Source organism: Stegostoma tigrinum, chromosome 30 (genome assembly GCF_030684315.1).
Source record: "Stegostoma tigrinum isolate sSteTig4 chromosome 30, sSteTig4.hap1, whole genome shotgun sequence".
NCBI lineage: Eukaryota > Metazoa > Chordata > Chondrichthyes > Orectolobiformes > Stegostomatidae > Stegostoma > Stegostoma tigrinum.
Genome location: NC_081383.1, coordinates 43,475,089 through 43,487,506, shown reverse-complemented (window position 1 = coordinate 43,487,506; position 12,418 = coordinate 43,475,089). Strand labels below are relative to the sequence as shown.

General features: G+C 40.2%; 1 protein-coding gene across 3 annotated transcripts in view; it reads left to right on the top strand.

Annotated features, from left to right (window-relative positions):
• Positions 1-11,648, top strand: part of cherp (calcium homeostasis endoplasmic reticulum protein) — a 64,817-nt gene extending 53,169 nt beyond the window's left edge. The window contains exons 17-20 of one of the 3 annotated variants that reach the window (XM_048559768.2): positions 1,812-1,940; positions 3,091-3,185; positions 3,783-3,968; positions 5,284-11,648. In XM_048559768.2, the coding sequence (XP_048415725.1) occupies positions 1,812-1,940; positions 3,091-3,185; positions 3,783-3,968; positions 5,284-5,327 (454 nt within the window). In that variant the 3' untranslated portion in view covers positions 5,328-11,648. Of the gene's footprint in view, positions 1-1,811; positions 1,941-3,090; positions 3,186-3,782; positions 3,969-5,278 lie in introns of all 3 variants that reach the window. The other 2 variants (XM_048559770.2, XM_048559771.2) reach the window with 2 other exon arrangements.
• The last annotated feature ends 770 nt before the right edge of the window (positions 11,649-12,418 follow it).

Genomic DNA, 12,418 nt, shown 5'->3' with positions numbered 1-12,418 from the left:
CCAGGTTGACAGGGCTGCTAAGAAGGCATACAGTGTTGTAGCTTTTATTAATAGAGGGATTGAGTTCCGGAACCAAGAGGTTATGGTGAAGCTGCACAAAACTCTGGTGCGGCCGCACTTGGAGTATTGTGTGCAGTTCTGGTCACCGCGTTATAAGAAGGATATGGAAGCTTTGGAAAGGGTGCAGCGGAGATTTACTAGGATGTTGCCTGGTATGGAGGGAAGGTCTTACGAGGAAAGGCTGAGGGACTTGAGGCTGTTTTCCTTAGAGAGAAGAAGGTTGAGAGGTGACTTAATTGAAACATATAAAATAATCAGAGGGTTAGATAGGGTGGATAGGGTGAGCCTTTTTCCTAGGATGGTGATGGCGAGCATGAGGGGGCATAGCTTTAAATTGAGGGGTGAAAGATATATAACAGATGTCAGAGGTAGTTTCTTTACTCAGAGAGTAGTAAGGGAATGGAACGCTTTGCCTGCAACGGTAGTAGATTCGCCAACTTTAGGTACATTTAAATTGTTATTGGATAAGCATATGGACGTACATGGTATAGTGTTGATTAGATGGGCTTGAGATCGGTATGACAGGTCGGCACAACATCGGGGGCCGAAGGGCCTGTACTGTGCTGTAATGTTCTATGTTCTATGAGCCTCCGATGAAGCGCTGGTGTTATGTCTTACTTTCTATTTATCTGTTTAGGTTTCCCAAGGAAACCTAAACAGATTATTAGAAAGCAGGACATAACACCACCGCTTCATCGGAGGCTCACTGATGATGTTACCTAGAATGGTGACGAAACGTCTGAAAACTAACCTTTCAGCTCAGCGAGCAAACTCACATCTATGTTCTATGACTGCACCCTAGCAGAGTGGCTGCCATATTCCGAAAAGAACAAAAGAGCTTGTACTTAAAAGACAACTTCATGATCTCGGGAGAAAGCAATTCCCAGGCAATTAAACACTTTTTTGAGTGTTGTGTCTGTTGTTGTGTAGGAAATTGGCCTTTACCAGCAGACCTGGCAACAGATTGATAGCTTCTTTCCTGTACAGAAAAGATTGTCTGTGCATCTAATCCCATCAAAGATTCCATTCTGCACCAAAACAGAGTTGGCATTGTTCTGAAAGTCATTCCAGTTGTTATGCAAAATCAGGGTTATTTTGGGTTTTATGTTGGCTTTTACCATCCTTGAAATTAAACTTCATTTTATTTTTATTGGAGGCATACTTCAAGCTAAATATCTTGACCTGACAGCTAAAGGTTTTTAGTGTTGAAGCTGGAATTTTCACCTCAGGATGGTCCTCATTCCAAGTAGTGGATCGTCTTCATTTTGATAACACAAAGTCTCTACTGATTTAATGTCAAGCTTGTGTTAAAATAGCAACCCAAGTCACCAGAAACTGTACTGAGCCACAAGACATTGATAAAACACTGTATTAGGATGCTCTTGCTTGATTCGTTAAAGAGCAGAATTTAGACCAGGTTGAAAGTTGGATGAGAAGCCAGAACTGGTGGTACAGACCTTTACAAGCTCCCTTCGAATAGTTTGAAAGCAAGACAATAGCACCAGTATTCAGATGGGAGGAGCTCTCCCCTAGTCTTGTCCAAACTAATTTACCTACTTATCTAAACTAAATTAAACAACTGGTTTTGGGGAGGCAATCCTGCCTGAAGGAAGCTTTTGGTCTGTGATTTGATTGAAGTATTACCGTGGTGATCAGGTTCTTCTGAAAAGAACTCCCGAGATCTGAGGTGCATTGTAGAGAAATGGCATTGTACCCAGAGAGGGAGAGAAGATCATTTTGTTGGCCTTCAGTCTGTCTCCAGGTCTCAACGGGATGAGAGGAAAAGGAGGGAGGGAAAGAGAGACACAAAATGTACAGAGATTAAGAAACCTACAGAACCAAGAGAATCTGAGAGTTTCAGGAGGAGAAAGAAAGAAAAGGTTGGCATGAGATTTTTTTTTTCATTTATTTCTTCACAGGATATGGGCATCGCTGGCTTGACCAGCATTTATTGCCCATCCCTAATGACACTTGAAGGGTGAATGTGATCTGCACAAAGTGAGACAAAAGGGCTAAAAGGCTAAAAATATTTGGAGACAGCCAGTGAAAGGAACAAGAAATGTCCTTTTGTCTCAGCAGTATTTCTAAAATAAACTGATACCACCCATTTCAGAGCTTAATGAGAGGTCAAGATTCTTGCATGCCTCTCCCTGAAGTGTGAAATGTCGACTTTGCTGCAGACACTTCCTGAGCCGTGTGTAACTGTGAATGACAACAGTGGACTTTAGCTCACTCCTAGTGGAGCCAACCAGACTAAAAGTGGGCTCCTGCAATAATTTCTGCAGCATAAAAATTGACGACAATGTTGAGCTTTACTGCTTATCATATGTTAAAGGAGGATGACTGTCATCTGTACCTGCAGGTCTTAGCCGAATTGTACACCCTCTGGTCACATCCACGATCCTGAGTGGCTTTGTGTTCTGCAGTCCTGTTTTGTCCAGTTAACAGCTTCTGTTTTGATACATCTGCCTCTTAAACTGCTTTATATTTGTCCAGTCCCATAACTACACACCAATCATCAGCCACTGTACTCACGTTTTCAAACTAAAACTCCTCTCTCATATTCCCAAATGTTTGAGGCGACTGTTTTAAAACATTTCCATTTGTTCACTGCCGACATCTCTAATGTAGATTGAGGCACTTACCTTTTGATGTGAGTCTTGCTGATTTTTTTTATATCATTAGTCACCTTGAGCTACTTTTTTTCCCTTAATTAGTGGTTTGTACCCAATTTTTATTCGTTGTAAATACTCCACTGTTGTAAGATCACCTGTATCATCAGCGAAGTTCAGCACAGTTGAGTTGTGCATTGATGTTTTCCAAACCTTGGCAGCTCTCAAATCACGTCAGCCTTTCCTCCAAAATTTATCGATTATAAGATAGGCAACTGATGCCAGATCTAAAATTGCTCCAGCATTCAGCCGTTTGCAAAAGCTAAAGATCCTTGCAAGTTGTTCCAGCTGTTACTGAAGGAGTGCCTGTGGGAACCTGTGCTTTCAGATTAATTTATTGACATCTGTTTTCCTTTAGTTCCACAACAGGACTTGGAGGTGGTCCTGTCACCCTCACTCCTGATCAGAGACTAGGGGAAGAAAACAAAGGACATCAGCTGTTAATGAAGATGGGTACGATTGCTAATTCTGCTTTTAGTCAAGTTTTTCATAGTAATTCTAATTAAGGAACTTGGTGTCTCATGTTATTTCCTCTCAGCCAAAAGGGTGGCTGGGGATTTTTACCAGAATAATTATTAACAATGTTAATAAGCAAGACAGTGTTATGAAAGCAAGACATTGTCCTTACATTGTCGTTTGTATTCAGTGAAGGTTTTGTAATTTATAGTTGAGTTGTTTTGAAGTTGCTTTTACTTAGTGGCTACACAAGATTCAGCAGTGGTAACATCCTGGGATGTTCAAACCTGATGCCTTCATCGGTACAGCTGAAATGGCAACATCTTACAGCAGTGCCAGTGTGAAATCTTTTAAAAGTCATCTTGTTTATTTGAGAGAGACTTAAAGCCACACTCTCATAGAGTCAGCTAACTTAACAAATTTAACCAGAGAAATGTAAATAGTTTATCTGGCCAAGTTAAAAATAGCAACACCAGTGTAAACTCAAGTCACTGAGGCTTCAGAGCCTGATATCTAGACTTCCTGTAACACTGTGTGACTTCCACTGACTGTGTATTTGGTGGAAAATCATTTGATTGTTTTGGTTTGTTCTAGGCTGGAGCGGATCAGGCGGACTTGGGGCAAAGGAACAGGGCATTCAAGACCCAATCAAAGGAGGAGAGATTCGTGATAAATGGGACCAGTATAAAGGAGTGGGTGTCCCACTTGACGATCCCTATGAGAATTATCGAAGAAATAAGAGTTACTCTTTCATAGCTCGTATGAAAGCAAGAGATGAAAGTAAGTTGCATTAATTAACCCAGTGTGGGTATGTCACTCCGAGGTGGTTTTCATGCTACTTTGGAATTTGAGTTGTGCACCTCTTGGTAGGATCTGATCATTGATAGTGACAGGTTACAATTGCATGAAATAAGTAGAGCTTGGAGCTGTTTTTAAGCTGGGCAAACAGCTTTTCTTTAACCTAAAGGCGCAGTAGCTGTCACTTCTGCTGTTAAAATGCTTAGTCCCTGGTGTACAGTGTAGAACTAAACACCTGTGCTATGGAAACAGTTTCCCATAATGTGTTCATTTTTATCTACCCATTACACAAATCTTACCTATTACTTTACTTACGTGATTATCAAAATTATTACAAACATCATGATAAACAAGATTCAAAACCTACCTCAGCTAACATTCTTCCATTTACTAAAGAATAATCACCTAAACTTAAAGCATCCCATGTTCTCTTAGAGTTCCAATTTTATGTACTTAAGTATTTTAACTTCAGTAGCCCTATGCCAGCATGTTTCATGCAGCTTTATTGCAGAACATATGTATCAGAACATTGAACTAAAGTTTTCAATTGGTAGCAATATGGTGTATGTTTTTGCTCTCCTGTGCCATATCAGTACTGTGATAGACCATGTTTGGAACTTGTTCTTCAGTGCATCTTGTGTATTCCAAAGACTGGGTCCTTCTCACAAGCATGTCACGTCTGAACATTTAGTCCCAAGTTCATACAGCATTCAGTGCCTCATGCAAGGCATTCCTACCCTTCCAAGTTATCTGCCTAACATCAGATTTTTTGTTAACTCACTTGAATGTTCCTGACGCATCAAGTAGTGACAGGCTACTTTTCCATCAAGTGGCAAAAACATCCACCAATATTGCACTTATTTTTATTCCAAATTTGTCTGTTCTCAAATGTAAACAATACATCAAGATCAGTCTTTACCTTTCCCAAGTGATTGATCGCAGCTCAAAGCAATGCATCGTGATATTGTAAACAAATGATGTTGCACCTCAATGGTTCTGTGTAACTCCCAGGACTCCCCTGTCCTTTATTACTAATATGTTAAATTATTGCTTCAGTCACGGTCTCAGGGAGGCTTGTTGATAACCGTTAAATTACGAACAGGAACATTGCATATTTAGTAAAATTAACTGGAAATTAACTGTCAAATTCAGGGCAGCAGAAATATTCAAGATGCAGCTTGAATGACAAAATTAATCATTTTCCTACAGAGGATTTGTTCCGTCATTGTTAGCAAATAATTAAAATAATGGAATATTTGTTTTGCTTTTTAATATTTTTCTGTTTATTGCAGTGAAGAAAGAAATACAGGAGCAGCCACCCCCAGAGTGAAGAACGCTTAAAATGGTGGAGCTGTGTTTGTTCTGCTTCAGATGGTGACATCACTCCCATAATTCAATAACAAGGACTTAGATACTCAAGCTACTTCCTGTTGGACTGATCAATCAAAGGGGGCCTCAAAGCAGAGTATTTTAGGGTTGGGACGTAAGCAGAGGATTAAATCCCTATTGAACCTTTATGTAGATTGGATATACTGTAATTTCATTTTCACATGGGGGTACCTGCTTATACAATGATGTGTTTTTCCCAGTGTATTTTTTTTAGGTGAAGCAGTACAAAGTTGTAGGCATCAATGATAGGACGAGAATTTTTATACTGACTAATTGTAAATGTCTGTGTTGGCTTAAAATTGGACATTTTGACTGCCTCCTCCGTTGTGTAGTAAGGAAAGAATCTGATGTCTTGAAGTATTTCACTTCCCCTTTTGTGTTTAGTTACTGAGAGGTGTGCCTGGATTGTTAACACTCTCTTGTTTGATCAGTCACTAGACTAGACCTAATGTGAACTTTTGTGAACCATTTTAACCTGTTCATCTGAATTGCAGGAGTAAAGTTTCTCAATCAGTAATTCTTTAATTAAATACTTTCTGTTTATTGTGGCAACCTCCAATTTTGTCACCAAAGTTCCTGCCCCTCCGTATTCTGCTAATGTAGACACAACAACAACTTGTAAGTATTGTATCACCTTTAACATTATAAAACATCCAAGGCATTTCACTGGTGTGATAGAAAATTTGACACTGAGCCTCATGAGGTATGACGAAAAGAGACTAAGGGATTGATCAAAGATATAACTTTTAAGAAGGAGAGAATGTTAGAGACGTGAAGAGACTCAGCAAGGGAATTGCAGAACTTAATGCTTAGGCATCTGAAAATACAGCTGCCAGCACAATTCAAATGAGTATCACTGTGACACAATACTATGTGATCAGTGCTGTGACTGGTGTATTTCTCTAGCATTAATTTGAGTAGATGCCCCTCATGATGTTTATACCCATAGTCCTGTTTACTATCTCGTTTCCACCCATGAATGTGAGATACAAGTAGATCTTGCTAGACTTCCAACATAAGTTAACAGCATAGGTAGGCTAATGGGGGATAAGAGAACTCTGTTACAGCATTATTCTTGTCATCAAACTGCCAGTAAGAATACACAGCCAATCTTGACACTTTGATATTGCTTTGATACAATTTCCACCAGCGCAGAAGTTCACCCTTGTATTAAAAACAAAGGATTTTTGCAGATTATTTCTCTCAACTCGTAAAAAAGCGTGAACCATGTGGTCATCCTAGTTTGCTGATACACAGTACACCTAGCTGTGTTTGAACTCATTAATATCAGCAAGACAACTGTTACCCATTGAATTGTGTTTCCTCCTGCCATTGACTATCAATAGAAATTCACGCTGCCGAAATCTGCTCCTTGCTGCCACATGAAATAGCTGTTTTTGTGATGAGCAGCCCAAGATCTTCTGCTTTCATTATATTTCTCACCCCTAACTCCATGTTGCATATTTCTGTCCTCACTCTTAAGAATATGTAATAGGATCAATGATTGCCTTTAATATTAGTAGTTAAAGGACCTGATTTCCGAGACTGTGGTTTTGACCAGGACCAGCTTGGAATAAAATTTGTAGTATATTCAGCTGAGCTTTTCTAGAGAAGTTTCTGTTGGGGTATGGTATGTCTACACTGTGGTCGTAATTTTACAAAGCATTTGAGCGCACAAAGCTAGCCATTTAGCCTATTTTTTTAAAAGGCTGTCCTCGCACCCTTCACTGTCTAACCCCCTTGAGGATATTTCATTTCTTTTCCCCTCAAATCTGCAACATAAACAAATATATGATGTATTTCAACCACCTATTCTTAGCACTCCCCAATTCAGCAGAAGCTCAAACTGCATTTGAAAATTGTCCAGGTTCTATTCTTGCTGAATGAGGAGATTTCCAAGTGGTTTAAGGAGGCCACAAAGGTAGATAAAGGGGAACCAGTTGATGTAATGTAATATATTTGGATTTCCAAAAAACATTCACTAAGTTACAACATATAAAGATGGCTAATTAGCTGAGTATGTGAAGTTGGGGTAATATATTAGCTGTGATTGAGGATTGGGTAACTAATAAAAGTCAGAGTTGGGAAAAGGACGGTGATTAAAGGCTGGCAGCATGTAACTAGTGGTAATTCCACAGGAATCAGTGCTGGTTAATAGTTATTTACAAAACATATCAATGATTCGGATAAGGAAAGTGAATGTATATATACGTTTGTATTTGACAAAAAGTGGTTAGGCATGTGATCAGGATGACTGTCTGCAGAGGGATATTGACAGATTAACTGACTGAACAAAAATCTGGCAGGTGAAATGCAATGTGGGAAAATCTGAGATTATGTACTTTGGCAGAAAGAGTAGAGGAGCTGAATATTATTTAAATGGAGATAGACAACTGCAACACAGATGATTTGGGGTCTTCATACATGAATTACAAAATGTTGGCATCCAAGTTCAGCAGGTAATAGGGACAGGAAATAGATTGTTGGCTTTTATTTCGGAGGGAATGGATTATAATAATTGGGAGGGTTTTCTAAAACTATATAAGGCACTTATCAAACAGCAAGCAGTTCTTTTGGAAGCAATCTAGAGAAAGTTTACAATGTTGATTCTGGGAATGAGTGATTTTCTTACGAGGAGTTTAGAATGAGAGGAGTCCTTATTAAAACAAGTTTCTTAGGTGGCTTGGCAGCGTAGATACAGCAAAATTGTTTTCCCTTGTTGGAGCCTGGAGGAGCAGGGGTATAATCCCAGAGTAAAGGATTACCTATTTAAAACAAAAATGAGCAATGTTTTTCTTAGGGTAATGAATCTGGGATGCATTAGTGCAGAGGGCTGCATTGTTAAGTATATTCAAGCTGAGAGACATTCTTAAGCAGTAAATGTGAAGGGCAAAAGCAGGAAAAGGGAATTGAGGATTATCAGATCAGCCATGGTCTCATTAAATGCCAGAACAAATTTAATGGGCTGCATGGCCCAGAGGGAGGGGTGTCTTCAAATTTTCAATGGGCAAGGCGTGACTGAGGATTTTTCCTTCTGATAGTTATTCTTGCAATTCTGCTACATGATAGGCTGGTCTTGGTTGGGACAAACCAGAAGAAACTTTCCTTGGGCTCAGATTTAAACCTATCAAATTCCAGACTCAAAACCCAGAAACATCTGGATGTTTGATGTTGAGTGGAAGCTTGTCCTTGCTATGAGTTTTTTTTAGTTCATTCATAGGATGAGGATGTTGTGGCTAGGCAGCATTTATTGCCCATCCCTAATTGCACAGAGGGCAGTTAAGTGTCAACACATTGCCAGTATATCTTCAGTAATAGTATCATTAGGCCATCATCTGCCTGTGCATGTCTGGAGTCACTAATGTTGCTAATGTGTTTCTCGCTGAATGAAAATGCTGGAGATTCTGAGTAGGTCTGGCAGCGCGTGCTAGAAAGAAATAGGCTAAGGTAGGAAATCTGTGCCTTTCAACAATATTCTGATTCTGCCAGACCTGAATGTTTTGTTTTGATATCAGATTTCCAGCATCTGTACAACGTCACTTTTGAGTTTCTATCTGAATACAGCTCCAGAAAATGCTGCTATTGAAGCTCCTCTCCTACAATTTCCTTCAAGGTGTTTTGGGAATTCTTTGAATTTTCGTTCCCTACCCAACACACACACACACACACACACACACACACACACACACACACACACACGATAGTGATGTCATGCTGGCATTCAGTTCCCACATACATTGGCAGTCATTGATAGCTCACTCAACAATCTGTGCTTCATGTATACGACTATATCAACAATGACTTGTTTTTAAAGTGCCCTTAACGAGTTGCATCACTGCCAGGGGACAGGGAAGGAAAACAACTGGATCTGTTCCTGCGTGTTTTTTACATTTGTTCATGGGATGAGGACGTGGCAGGCCAGTCCAGCATTTATTGCCCAGAGGGCAGTTAAGTGTCAATCATATTGCGGGGCCTGGAGTCACATGTAGGCTAGGCCAAACCAGGTAAGGATGGCAGTTTCCTTCCCTAAAGGATAATGTGGGTTTTCCCGATAATTGAAAATAGATTCACAGTCATTGTTAGGTTCTTAATTCTAGATTTTTATTTAAGTCAAATTCTACTATCTGCCATGGCAGGATTTGAACTCAGGTCCCCAGAACATTACCTGGGTCTCTGGATTAATAGTTCCGTAATAAGATCACTTGGCCATTACCTCCCTATGCATGTGTTTCTCTTTAGGAAGCTTTTTGCCAGCATGTGGATATTAGAGGACCTCTTGTCTCCACAAGTGAAATCTGTTCAATTTTGCATAAACCAATGATCAAATTTGGCAGCTTCCACATAGTACAACACATCAAGCCATGAATGTCAAGAATCAAGCCATTGAAAAGGAGAGTGTGGCTATTGGTTAGAATACCAATGACTTGGGAGAGGTTTTGAAGAAAGTGGAGACCAATACGATTATCAGTGTTCATTAACCACAGAGGAGCAGAAAATTTAGTGATTCACCCACTGACTGAATTTCTGAGGTGCCTGTGATTTTCTGTTTTGTAGCTGGCACCAGGCTGCAACCTCTGGCCTCACTGATGGATTACAAGTACGAGCTATCGCTGCTCTATTACAAGTTCGGTGGTGTGTGTGATACAAAGGAATGCTGGCTAAATGAAGGACAGAACTTTTTCTTTGTTTTTATATTTGGAAAAGTTTAGGTGATTCTGTTATGAAGAAATGTATTGTGAGCTGTGTTCCTCTCTGGTGTGAGCTAAAAGATCAAAAACACCAAATAAAGTGAAAGGTCATTCCGTTAGAATTATTTGTACATGTAGCAACTAATATTGGTTCTCTTGTCTCTAACACAAATTGACGTTTTCCCTCCATTTTCTGGGTGTAATTGAGACACCGAGCGGAATGTTTCTATCTTTGGACTGACTCTGAAAGTGGGCGAGATTTCAGGAAGGAAAATTGTAGCCTACTAAATTGAGAAAGCCTGTAGTATCTTATGGCAACCGGGCATCTGTTTGGCAGTCAGTAGGTTTCCTACCGGAATGTGGACCCTGAACCAAGGAATCCTAGTGGCTGCTGAACCTGGAAATGCTGCAGAGGAGGTGTCCCTGACTCTGATACTCACAGGATAAAGTATCGCCCATGGCAAAAGCAAGTTCAAGCTGTTTGGGTTTGGCCAAGTGGAGGTGGGGTTTTCGGAAGCAAAGGTGGGGGTTTGACTCTCTGACCATGTCCTTTCTGAGACCCAGTCCACCCACCAATATTATTATGACCACCCATTTCCAACACCTAAACTGGCAGCCTGCCTGCACTGGTTAACCAGTGGTCATTTATCACTAAAGACCTCAAATTGTAGTCAGGAGGAAAGGTGGATCTTGGACCTACTCACCAAAACTTAATTCAGACATGGTCAGGAAGATGGCTAGATTCTAGTCTACCATGCCAGTCCTGTCTGATTCAGTTTGGATCACTTCACACCTCCAGGCCGTGAAGATTGTGGCAATGGTTTTGAGGAGGAGTGAATTCATTAGGGTAATGAAACCTTCAGGTCAGCACGTTTTCAGGGCTTTGCTCCTGATGGTTCTAATTGTCTTTGCTTGTTCATAAGTTAAAGTAACTGATAAGTTTCCTTTTGTTTGACCAGGGCTATGGGAAATTGATGAATAGTTGTTAGAAAGGGATATGGAATCAGAATTTACTTTGTGGCATAGAACTGATGCTGACTCAAGTTTAACTGGCAAAGGAGGACGTAGGGAGGAATTCAGGACAGTCACCATAAAGGAGTTCTTCAAATTGCTGTTGAGCAATTGAAATTTTACTGATTCAGATATGTGAAGAATGTTGGTACAGGTTTGTCCTTCATTGAAATTCATACTTCACTGGTGCACTAGACATTAATAGGGATGGCACGGTGGCTCAGTTGTTAGCACTGCTGCGTCTCAGTGCCAGGGTTTGATTACGCCCTTGGGCAACTGTATGGAGTTTGCACATTTTCCCCATGTCTGCATGGGTTCCTCTGGGTGCTTTGGTTTCCTCCCACAGTCCAAAGATGTGCAGGTTTGGTGGATTGGCCTTGCTAAATTGTCCATAGTGCTCAGGGATGTGCAAACTACAGAGATGGGAAATGTAGGGTTACAGGGATGGGGTGGGTCAGTGTGGACTTGATGTGCCAAATGGCCTGCTTTCACCCTGTAGGGTTTCTATGATCCTATTTTAATACTCACATGGTATTGTCACATTGTATTGGAAAATAAAAGACTTATCCAAGAAGCTTTTGTTAAAGTTTAAGCAATAAGATTTTATGATATCTTTATTCCCAAGTTAACTTCATACTTACAAGTACTCTTGTTGCTTCAATGTGTTCCAGCTATAAATGAATTTGATTAGATCAGAGAATATGGTGAGCATCCCACTGATCTCCAGCATTAATACTTTGGCTAGGAATCATCACTGGGTAATTCAGAGCTCCATGTTTGATAACGAAAGGCTGTCAAAGTTTTTCGTCCTGCTCTCATCAGGATCCCATGCAGGAATGCCAAATTTCAAAGGGACGAATAATGTATTCTGCACAAAGAAAGGACACTGATTGCTTGACCCTGGTTGCCAGTTACCAAAGAGAATATGTCACCATTGCAATGTTTAACGGTGTAAAGTGAGTAGATGATATTTAATACCAGAATTGAAGAGCAGTGAGGGAATTGTAGGTCCAGAGGAGTTTATATGCATAGGGATGTGCGTGAGATGATGGAAGAGCTTAAAAATGAGAATTCAGATTTTAAAATTGAGGTATTGTGGGAATAAGTTAGTGTATCAGGAAAGGTGGGATTGAAGGAAGAAGGATAGAAAATGGAAATGTGGTTGGAGAAGGATTTGAAGAACGGGTGGAATGAGTAAACCAGAGGAAATCAACCACTATGAGTTAAGTAACTTATAGTACAGCACAGAATATAGGTAATGAAATTCAGAACCAGTTGGGTTTCAGTGGGAGGCAGGTGATGGTAATTAGCAGAGATTAGTCTGGTGGAATTAAAGGAGATCTA